This window comes from Saccostrea cucullata, unplaced genomic scaffold (genome assembly GCF_032062105.1).
Source record: "Saccostrea cucullata isolate Sc308-1 unplaced genomic scaffold, CSIRO_AGI_Scuc_v1 ctg2527, whole genome shotgun sequence".
Lineage (NCBI taxonomy): Eukaryota > Metazoa > Mollusca > Bivalvia > Ostreida > Ostreidae > Saccostrea > Saccostrea cuccullata.
The window spans coordinates 220,824-232,970 of record NW_026927339.1 but is presented as its reverse complement, the minus strand read 5'-3'; the positions used below and the strand labels follow the sequence as shown (position 1 = coordinate 232,970).

The 12,147-nt window shown below is 31.2% G+C and overlaps 1 protein-coding gene across 2 annotated transcripts; it reads left to right on the top strand.

Annotated features, from left to right (window-relative positions):
* The first annotated feature begins 4,280 nt into the window (after positions 1-4,280).
* Positions 4,281-10,870, top strand: LOC134274131 (N-acetylglucosamine-1-phosphodiester alpha-N-acetylglucosaminidase-like). Of its 2 annotated transcripts, none has more exons than XM_062756385.1 (7): positions 4,281-4,401; positions 5,097-5,146; positions 5,230-5,361; positions 7,787-7,850; positions 8,624-8,728; positions 9,831-9,880; positions 9,988-10,870. In XM_062756385.1, the coding sequence occupies exons 1-7, from the start codon at positions 4,304-4,306 to the stop codon at positions 10,182-10,184; spliced, it is 696 nt and encodes a 231-aa protein (XP_062612369.1). In that variant the 5' UTR covers positions 4,281-4,303; the 3' UTR covers positions 10,185-10,870. The 2 variants fall into 2 exon arrangements, with proteins under 2 accessions (XP_062612369.1, XP_062612367.1); XM_062756383.1 differs by having other exon boundaries at positions 8,621-8,728.
* Positions 10,871-12,147: the final 1,277 nt, after the last annotated feature.

Sequence of the window (12,147 nt, the reverse complement as noted above, 5' to 3'; positions counted from 1 at the left end):
ACACCATTTTTAATAAATTAGTAGACAAAAGATGTTGGATATTTGAATATAGTAAAATAAAATCAGCCATTCCTAAACTGTTTTATCCAATACTGAAAAGAAACAGCTCAGTATCGAATAGCGAAATAAAACTCCCTTATAAATTGAATAATAATTTACTTATAAAAAGAGATACTAATAAAGTGGAAACCTTTGAAGATATCAAGTTAAAGAACATAGAAAAAATATTAAACAAGACAATAATTCCAAAATGTCAAGAAAAATGGGAAAATATTTACCAAAATAACATACAGTGGAACTTAGTTTGGGACAGTATTTCAAAAATGAAAGTTAAAAATAAAATTCAAGAATTCCAATGGAAATGCGTGCATAATATATTGTATACTGAAGATAAATTATGTAAAATCGGACTATCCAATGGTTTATGCAACCTATGTAAAAATCATAAAGAAAATCAACAACACCTCTTTTTCCATTGCACAAAAGTTAAAACAACACTTAAATTACTAGAAGATATAATTGAAAATGTGCTGCAACTAAATGAAACTTTACAAATTAACCAACAAACAATAACATTAGGCTACTTGAAGGAACCGCAAACCCAAAGAAACGTTGTTAACATTTTAATATCTATTTATAAATGGGTCATATGGAAAACAAGAAATAAAATTAAATATGAGAATTTAAAAATAACTGACTTCAGCATTAAAAACGCATTCAAAAATGAAATGAAATCGAATTTTTCACTTTTACAATCACATGATTTGACAAATTTCAAAGAGAAAATTAATCATGTATTTCAAAATTCTTTGTGATTCTAATACTAGTATATGCTCCCGTGATAAACCATTTATACATGTACATGTATTCAAATCTTAAATCCACTATAAGACACAATATGTTTTTGCTATGTTATTCTTCATGGTTCTGGAAACTTTATGTTTAAAATATGATTAAAATTATGTATGTGAGGAAAAAATTTTCATGTCTTTGTAAAATTCATTCATTCTGATGTGTTTTTATAATCTAATTTTATTATCACAAAACTCTGCATATTGATCCTGTTTTTAAGATGTAAAACATAAAAAAGACCAGTATTTTAGGGTGACCTGGCCCTAAATACTAGTTACAGTGAGATTGATATAGACTTTCTTCTTTTTTTTTTTTTACACAATCTCCACTGCAACAAGGGTCTATCTTCTATTGATGTTAAACGAATACTTTGTTTTATATATATATATATAAATGGTAAAAAATTTTCTTTGAGATACTTATGTATATGTATGAAAATGAAGTCAATAATTAAATATTAGCATAATGTGAAAAAAAAAAAAATAATAATAATAATAAAATCCAAGATAATGATTATAATATATCTAATATTGGTTGCCAGATTTCATTAAAATTATCTAAATCACTATTTGAGCAATACACTTCTTTTTTAAGCAGTAATTTCTTTTTCAACATATCTAAAAAGTTGTGAAACTCTAGTACATGTTCTTTTCTAATGACATCTGTTGACCGAGCATCCACCGTGAGCCCTTTCTAAATTTACATCGTGAACAGTAATTTGCAAACTTATTTTGTTAACAAAATTCGATCTCATTGCACACAAAAGTACTCTTAAATTGGCTTGAAAATGATTCTTGATTTTCCGATTGACAATATCTAAAAACATATTATTTATTTATACAATGAAGGATATGGATATGAAAGATATGGAAATAACAAACAATATCCAAGATTAAATGTTCATTAAACAATACAAAATAGGATCAGAGCAAACACGGACATCAAAAAGATTAGAGGTGTGATCAGGTGCCATGCAGGAGTGAGCATCCCCTGGTGACCGGTCGCTCCAACTGTGTGCACATTGTCATGATTTGGAAATTACGGAAAAATGCGTCGTCAATTCAGTGTATAAATAATAGACTAACAATAAATATGAAAAACATCAGTCAACATTTGACTCATTGATAAATTTATTTGCTGACAAGGTCCAAAGAACTTACGCAACGATGTCTTTAAACGAAAAGGTTGATATTCTTCTTTTATCAACTTGTCTGTCAATAATTTACCTCTTCTTTTTTATAAATTCATACGTAGAGCATGCACTTGCGTATCAGACAACTGAGATATATAAACTCCGTATGCAGTTGATTAAGGTATATTGCTACATAGGTAAGGGAAGTTAACGATAGAAATATTTAAGTAATCCCGTTTATCATAGAGCTTGGTTGTTAGATTACCATTGACGTCTTTTTCAAGTAAAATATCCAAGAATGAAACAGATGTGTCAGACTTTGTTGTATCTTTTATCTCAAGCTCACCAGTATATATCATATCGACATATGAATGGAAATTACTATTGTTAATTGACAATACGTCGTCGATACATCTAATGGAGGAAAAATACATGATGTATCACTCTGAGCTTGAAATAAAAGTCTGACACATCTAATTTAATATATTGTTTGGTTACTAAAACGACATTCTAAGCAAATACAGTCTGTCATTAGGTCATATTTTGATTCAAGTTTTTCATCATAATCATTAGGCTATTATTAATACATTGAATTTTCGACGGATTTTTTTTTTATTATTTAACGATATGAAGAGAAACATACGGTGGATGTGATCTGTTGGCAAGGGATGCTTACCCCTTAATGCCACCCCGTTCCTCATCTGATGTAGAGGTCCGCATTTATATGTTCTTGATTTCTATTGTTTTATGGAATTCTGAGCTTATCAAATGTTGTTCGTTAGCTCCCTATTCCATCACAAGTCATGACATGAGAAACAAATACTAGCAATATTTGTAAATAAGTTTTTCAAAAATATTTTTAAGAAAGAAAGCAAATTACCAAATGTTTCGGTAAATACGAGGGACGTTCAATAAATAATGTCATTGGTGCTCGGAAAGAAACCAAAAACACCTTTCAATGATTTAGTATGGTTGATAATTTCAATTAAATATTCTCTTTAATTAAAATATATGTCTGTAACAATTTTATTCAATTTCTAATTGTTTTTAGAACACATTTTTGAGTATGACCCTTCATATACTGGATTATGGCAGATCTTATTATTACCTGTACTTCTTTTCTCTTTCTGAAATGTGTTTTTTCAAGTTAAGGAAATACAATAAGTCAATGGTTGAAAGATGTGGTGAATATTGTTGGTCCGACAAAGCATGAAGTTTCTGTTTAACCCCAAAACTCTTTACCCTTCATGGCTTGTAGGTTTGGACGCTGTCCCAAAGAAAAGTACTGTAGTGGTTTCCTTATTCTGGTTCCTTCCTCTAATACACCTTTCAATTTTTTTGCAAAAAATTTGCTTTCTAGACTCTTTCAATTGAATTAACTCCCAGTATAAGAATTTGAACAACAAGACCACTAATATTTAGGAAAATAGCATATAAAACTATTTTGTGCTCTTGCAATTCTTTGCTCTTGTCAGGCCTTTGCTGTTTTGTCAAGTGCATCTTATTAATGTTAATTTGTTTTGGGGGTTTATAGCAATGGATTCAAGTTTCATTATCTGCTTGAATTTCAGACAAACGTGAATAAGTACAATTTCTGATGTTTAAATTAATTATTTAGATATTCTTACACGCTGTCATTTCACTCATTTTTCAAAACATAGGGTGACCTATGCATATAAAGCTTTTTTACTGTCAAATGTGTCTTTAAAACATTGTGAATTACCCCCAAAATGACGCCTATCAAATCTTATATATGTCTTAAAGTCAATCAAATATAATTTGTGATAATTTGTTGAATTTAATCAAAAGAACATTGGTTGTTGTAAAACTTTGTCTCCATGGACGGTATCCACTTTTGACGCCCATTTAATCATTTTTGTTCATTCAAATCTTCCTGCTTATGTGTGTATAAAACAGACATTGGTTGCTGTAATAAAGACAAATTTCAGTAAATATTTCTTTGAAATTCTGTACACGTTTTACAGCAGCTTTAATGAAGCATTTAATTTCATTATAGTTTACTGATTCTTTAACATTCATTTTAATGCACTGTTATTGAAAACCGCTCGTATAAGATAAAATTGATTTCCAGAATTTGTTTCAAAAACCAAATTGGGAAAATAATTAAATACGTTTATACGATGTGTTAAAAATTTCCGTAGTGATAATTGTAGGGCTTCGTCTAAATTATTTTCATAATTGTATACTTGAATTTTGTTACTAGCTTCAAATATATACTCAAATGCTTCCCGCATGTTCTTCTAAACTAGAATAATTTATCTCACTTACTCAGTTTATTGGAAATAACAGGAAGCAATAATGATATCTGTAATGAGAATGCTGGTTTCGGTAATATTTGCTTTCTTAAACGTAAATGTTATTCAATCTTCTACAACCACGGATCCAAATCTTTGCAGGTGAGCAAATAATTTTCAGAATTTAATTATATTTAATATTTAATTATATTTAATATTATATTATAATATTATGTTTAATTATACGTGGGATTTGACTGAGAACGAAAGAGCGTTTCATTTATCCCATGGGTATAGCTCATGCAATATCGTTTTCGTATCCCACAGAAGTGACTTCACAATGGGTTTTTCGTTAGTGTAATGAAGTAATATAAAGTGGAGTACTATATACCAAAAAAATGTGTAAAACATTGATTGTGAAATATTAAATATGGGTTTAATAATATCACCTATGATTTGTAGTTGGATATGATTTTTATCCAACTGATTGTGTTTTTTAAAAAACACACAACTCGTTGAGTAAAAATCATATCTAAATACAAATCTAACTAAAGATCATGGGAAATTCTAAACCTGTACAACTTAAAGCCATTTTGAAAGAAAATCGTTTCCCTTAATGATATTGAAAAATAAAACATCATTAATATTTTCAATCCTCCTAAGTACTAGTTACTATAGCTTAAAACACCTTGTCTGAAATCGCTTACACTGTTTGAAAAGTGCTTATCGGCTTGCATTTGTTTAAACTTCCTAAAGATGATTATTAGGTATAACTTATGTAACCATTAAATTCTTACATTTATGAGATGAAAAGCTTATTACATTTACTCTGTGATTCGGTATCATTCTGTTTTCAGGCCTGGCGTTTGCTGTGTCAATTACTTTTTACGAGGTGGCCAGTGCATCGGTAATTTCTTGCAATTTAACCCTTTTTTTCTGTCAAGACAGCATACAACTCTAATTCCTAATAACAAACTGGTAATTTTACAGCGTGTGATGTAGGAACTTTTGGCGAGAACTGTAGTCAGGTTTGTCCTGATGGTTTCCATGGTAAATTTTGTTTGGGTCGGTGCCCGACAGAATGTCAGCTGAGCTGTCATAAGGATACAGGGAAGTGTCAAGGTAGCTGTTATCTATATACTTATATACTGACTGGCATGTCAAGGTAGCTGTTATCTATATACTGACTGCCATTTCAAGGTAGCCGTTAACTATATACTGACTGCCATGTTCTGCTTGAAAGAATAAAGAAATGTTGAAAATTTTAGCCTGATACGTTCATTATTTGGCAAATTATTATAACATTAAAACGACATTATGTGATCATCCGGGGCTGTCGTCGTTTGTTTTCTTGACGTCCGATAACGTCATTGTTTTTTCAATGTTCGCTTCTTCTATCTCATACACTGTTTTGATGAGATTCCTTGGATCTGAATAAGGACTTAAACCCGCCTTGTTTATATGACTTTACAATGTCATGAACAGTGGTCTTCAATAAATATAATATTCTAAATGGATTAATACATTGGGAGAGATCCGCACTTGATTGTGCCGGCATATTTTGCTTTTGGAAGTTCGATATCTACAACATATGATCAACGTCATTTTTTGACGTGATTGATTTTTAACACCTTGTCTGCAAATCGACATTTACCGTGTATCCCTTTTCTCTCTGAATCTATTTTCACATTAAAAGACAAGTAATCTGGATGCATATTATTTCTCTGTAACCAGTTTCAACATATTTTAGGTCTATATCAGTTTTTTCAGAGGCAAACCTTTATAGAATGTTGGAAAGGGAAACCCCTCCCCCCTTTTGACGTAATTTTCGAGGCCTCATTTGTTTGGACATTCCGTGTAAACTTTACAATAAAATTTCATAGAACTCCCAAAATGAAGTGAAAATATCATATTTTATGGAACAATTGTGTCCCGACACATACATAGAATAACGGGAATTTAGGATGTCAAATGATCATATCAAAAGAGTTTTTCTCAGTTACACATAGGTCGCAAAAACATCGTGTTCGAGGTTGCGCCGCCTGGACATACAATTGCTTACAAAAACATTACTAACTTATTAAAAAATAAAATTTATGATTCATGGTTTATTCTTTAGATAGAAAAGATGTTGATAACTATATATTTTAAAATTCATCCGAGTACCTAAAGCGGTTTTAATTTTATGACGCTATTCCACGAACTTTTTGATAACCCCTCGTAGATTTCACGATGATATTAAATGTAAGAAGATGATATTTTGAAACACTATGCGCCCGGCGGCAACAAAGTTTTAAAAAAGCTATTTAAGCATATAGGTCACAGTCAAGGTCATTAAGTTAACGAACTTGGTGTTATCTGAAATAACTTAATTAGTGGAGTATGCAACCAAATATAAAGTCTCTATCTCTTATGATTCAAGAGTTATGGCGAAGGTACTGAAAAGTTATTTTAGCATATAAATCACAGTCAAGGTCACATGGTTATTGAACTTTAAATTATCTTAAAGAACTTAATTAGTGGAGTATGCATACCAAATATAAAGTCTCTATCTCTTATGATTCAAAAGTTATGGCGAAGGTACGGAAAAGCTATTTTTAGCAAATAGGTCACAGTCAAGGACACAAGGTCATTGTCCTTGATGTGATTTTAAAGAACTAAATTAGTGGAGTATGCATACCAGCACATGAAGTATCTATCTCTTATGATTCAGAAGTTATGGTGAAGGTTCTAAAAAGCAATTTTAGCATATAGAGTCCGCCGTTATAAAACATACGCAAGTCTGAGAATTTTCTCAAATCCAAAATCTCAGACTCAGTGACCGTCATAAAAAAGTTGAGCAAAATAAAACTCCTTAAACTCTTTTATTCTCAAATTCTCAGATGAGTAATTCTCAAAAGTTGAGTTTAGAATTTTTTTTTGAGAATTCTCAAAAGTTTATGACAGCGAGCATAGGCCACAGTCAAGGTCACAAGGTCAATGACCTGTCTGTCATTTGTAAGAGCTTAATAAGTGCAGTATGCATACCAAATATAAAGTCTCCATCTTTCAAGGCGTAAAAGTTATGACGAGGGTTAAATTTTGCAGACAAAGACGTTATTTTTAGCATATAGGTCACAGTCAAGGTCACAAAGTCAATGACCTTGGTATCATTGTAAGAATTTAACTAGTGTAGTAAGGATACCAAATGTTAAGTCTCTATCTTTCATGGTTCAAAAGTTATGACGAAGGTTAAAGTTTGCAGACAAACAAACAAACAGACAGGACAAAAACAATATACGCCTCTGATTTGTCGATACGGGCGCATAAAAAATAATGATTCGGTAGGGAAAGTTTTTCTGTTTGATAACTAAGAAAGGTTTACCATAGTATTACATGATGTACATGTACATGTAAATTTAAGTAGAATTTTAAAGCTGCTAATAGCGTAATTGTTTTTTTTTTTTGCATTATTAATGCGTAAAACTTTAATTCCTTTCATACGTAATTTGCCTCATACCATTTTTATTTTTACATATTCGAATTAACTACATGCTTTCTTAATCAGAAGAGGCGTACGAGGAAAATACATCGACGTTTCCAACAGGTCAACGGATTCAGAAGTATAATATGTAAGCTTTTGTGACCAGATAAAGTTATTTTAAATGTAATCAAATAATATTTTATCCCTCTCTAGCCCTCATTGCAAATGTGTGAAAGAGAAGGTTAGCAATAAGAAAAATGTTATGTAATAGTTTTATAAAAGTTTATTTTTAGAATCCATAACATTGCAAATACATTAAAGATAGGAAAAACATATGTTAAATTAGTACAACTTAAAGAATCTAGTTTCTAAGACTTAAATTTTGAAGTAGAGACGTAATTAAGGTCAAGATCTAGTAAATGACTTTAGACTGATTTTGTGGTGCTAGATCCATGATGACGTCATAATCAATTTCAACTTTCTTTCCGTACTTTACGGCTGTAGCAGAATTATGTAGAAAAAAGAGTATTTTCATGGCATTCAATTTGAAATTATATGAAAAGTAATCTGGATACCCATATTAAATTTGACATTATTTTAAAGAAGAGACCGTGAACATACAAATTACCGTTTTCTGAGACACTGTAGGCAATCTGGATAAATTTCCTTTGTCGAATATGAAAAAAAAAACCATATTCATGATCGGTTTTCTTAATTTTATATTGAAAATGACTGTTTAAAATATGGTTCTTCACCTTGTTTACCTACAAATTATGACCCGAAACACCTTATTTAGCCAATCTTTATTTATAAAGCATCATTAAAGGAATTTGTTTCTCAAATTTGATAAATCTGTAGGCATCTTTCATTTACTAGATCTTGACCTTAAACAGCTATATCCGTCTTTCTTTTTTACAGCAGTGACGTAGATAAGAAGTTAAGCAACATTACAAGTTTTATTCTGGGACTTCTGGCATCACATATAGTGGTTGTAATAGCGGTTCTTCTGTTACTTGTTGTTACCAGGTGCGTATATTCTCTCTCTTTTGTACAGTTCAAACAGACTTTTGAGCTCAATAAAAGCGTATGTACAAATCAAACTTTCTTTTTTAATTTTATATCAAGAAATGTTGACATAGATTCACAAAAGAAGGAATACATAGAGAATAATACATACCCCTTTTCCATGCCACGTCCTATATCAGCCCGAGACAACAATATCAGTCAGGGGGTCGAAGGCCCGAGGGCTGATATTGGTCGAGTGCTTACAGGATATGATGTAGAAAAGGTACGAGATGTTTTATAATGTTTATAACATACTTAGTAATAATGTACAGCACACTTTAACTTGACAAAAATACAAATATATAATCAAGCACTACCTACTGACAATATGTAGCTTATTGTTTCAAAGACCAATAATTTAAAAATTATGAGAATGTGAACACAAAATTATGTGTGTATTATCACAAGATACTGTTTTGTAAAGGTTTCACTTACTAGGGGTGTAATATTATACAATTATGGACTTCAGTGTAGGTCGATATGTGGTTATAAGGACTCATGGCAATTGATATTGACCGAAGACACAGAAAGTGATAGCGACCGAGCCTGCGAGGTCGCTATCATTTTCTGTGTCTGAGGTCAATATCAATTGCCATGAGTCCTTATAACCACATATTGACCGTTCACTGAAGTCCATAATATTTATATTATATAATCACTCAAATTGAATGCACCGACACAGTCCTAACACAACGGACTTGGCTGTAATTACGTCACAATGGTTAGATTCACGTTTTTTTTATTATGACGTCACGTTCTACGTAACTTCAGTGCAACCGAACGGCGTGTCGTGCGATATCATTTTCTGCGGACGCGCTTTCGCGTCGCTATCGCGAAAGGAGGAATGTCATGTGACGTCCTTTCAGCCAATGAAAACTACGAAAATAATCCTCTTATATAATATTGATCCGTATCAGCCACGCAGATCCATATCAGTCGATACGACTATTATGATGTTAGGCATATCACATATGCAAAAATTCTGTATTTATAACTATGTATGTAATAAATACAAATAATGAATTGAATTGTCAATAAGAAGATTTTTATATTATTAATGTAGCTATACAACTTTCCTCTCAACGAAATACAACAGGAAAACTTCCCAGAGAGGTACATATTGGAGCATCCTTTCGTTATTTCTTTAAGTTTACCATTCATGTTGTTGTTGTAAATATAACTCTTATACAGTATATTTTTAAGTATGTTATTATCTGCAGATTATCAGGCTGTTTACCAGTCAGACCATGCTGGCGTTTCTAAGAAAGAGAAATCATCAACATATACAGGCCTTACATTACAGAACCAGTCAGAGTATTTGACCCCTTCTACTGGCCAGCATTTGACTTCCTCTACTGGGCAGTACCTGACTCCTATGGCCACAGAACGCAGTGGACAGTATACAGAAGTCTTGTAATATCTTACAGAGAAAAACAACTGGAAAAAAATATATACTGTTGAAATATTACGTAGGGAGGCAGTTTTATTGAATGATGAAGAATAAAAATGCTCGATCTTTGATTTAGAAGTTTAAAATTGATTCAAACTGAATTTTTTCAAAATGATTTCTATGAAAGTATTTCATTCGGGCACTTGATGTCATCTTCTTAATAATTCAAGAAGTATGAGAATATGGAGAAAACGAGCATAATTCACGCTTCACAAAAAAGAGAAGAAGACGGAGAGCAAACATTAGAGATGGGATCAGGGGTCATGGAATAGCTACCATCCCCTGCCGGCCAGTTACACCTGTTTCTTGCTCCTTGACACAATCGTAAAATAACAAAATTAAGACGCTAGTTTTAAAATAAAGATTCCCTACATTTTTATCCTTTTTAAAATAAGCAATTAGAGTTCTTCATTATCAATACTTACGTCACCAGTAGTATGTGTTCTGCAGGACAATAGTTGTAGTTATGTCGCGTTTTCTAAAATTATGTTTTGATTTTTTGTTAATTTATCACTAACATGTTCTATTAAAATATATAAAAGTTGAATTAATATACTGGTCAGATTTTGTGAAATTTTAAGCCATCCGTTTGAAAAGCGGGGGGTATATAGTATTCGGGTTGTCCATCCGTCCGTCCATACATATGTCTGTCTTGACGGCTGTCCGTCCGTCCCTCTGTTACGCTTTGGAGTACAAATATACCTTGGGTTTTCAAGAGCAAAACATGGACACGTTCATTCTTTCTGTATATTGAAGGATATCCATATCTTCTCTGTACCTCCTACACCTCTGAATAAAATGTAATGATTATAACTTTCACTGATTCTTTATTACATAATTCAATTTTGACCACCTGTTTTTTACATTTTGATCTGACACTTATTTTGCCTCTTCTAGAGGACAAATGGACTTTGCCATTATAACCAAATAAAAGTAGTGGTACAATATCATTTATTGAACTTATTGTTTATAGTATCTCTAGTTTAATCTTTAAGTTCACAAGGATATATTGAGTCGGATGGATGTTTCTATTGTAAATTGATAATACTTCTTCATACATGTACTATAAATAATATTATATTACTCTCCGATATATTTGAATGTTGAACTGAATTTTTTAAATCGAGCTAAGAACAAACATTTAGGTCTTTGTAAAAAGGTACACAAATATTACTCAATTAAAGACCGACAGGGAGAACGATCATAGACATTTATGCTTGCTGTTCAATCCATGCATTAATTTGTCAATTTTGACAGATTGCTGAAATACCCGATCTTCAAAATTGACTGTAAATTTTATATTTTCAATTAAGAAATTATTCCTTATGTTATAAATACTGTGAGTATTCAAACATGTAAAAGAATTAAAAATTATAAAAACTCTTTCGATAATTTCAGAATCCACTTTGATTTACATTAAAGTGTTCTTCAGATATAAGTGTTTAATCCTGTACAATATTTCTATATTTAAAAAAAATATTCTATTTTTTTTATTAAGCGGATGCTATCTATAGGAGGACATAACCTCTTTAAAAATCATTCCTGTTTGTAAGTATAGAGTTCCAAAAAGGGACACCATTTGTACAAATTTCAAAATGGAATTTGTTTTTACTACTGCAATTCTTAACAACAACAATCTGACATCGATTACTCTGGATCCTAATCACTGCGGGTAGGTTATATTCTGCAGAACATTTAAAATACTTCTCTGGAATAGAAAGTCTCTTTTAATACGTATTTCAATGAAGATATACTTATTCAAACATAATTTGATTTCTTAGTTTGTGAATTTTGATAAACTTATCGAACAACTGAAAACACAAAAAATGCTAAGCAAAGGAATGTTAATATAATAAAATAACTTATTCAAACATAATTTGATTTCTTAGTTTGTGAATTTTGATAAACTTATCGAACAACTGAAAACACA

What these genes read in the sequence shown, in the direction of transcription:
- LOC134274131 (XM_062756383.1), top strand. Translation starts at nt 4,304, where the DNA reads ATGATATCTGTAATGAGAATGCTGGTTTCGGTAATATTTGCTTTCTTA. An exon ending in ACGGATCCAAATCTTTGCAG is followed by an intron (nt 4,402 to 5,096) that starts GTGAGCAAATAA and finishes TTCTGTTTTCAG; the next exon opens with GCCTGGCGTTTGCTGTGTCA. An exon ending in GGATACAGGGAAGTGTCAAG is followed by an intron (nt 5,362 to 7,786) that starts GTAGCTGTTATC and finishes TTTCTTAATCAG; the next exon opens with AAGAGGCGTACGAGGAAAAT.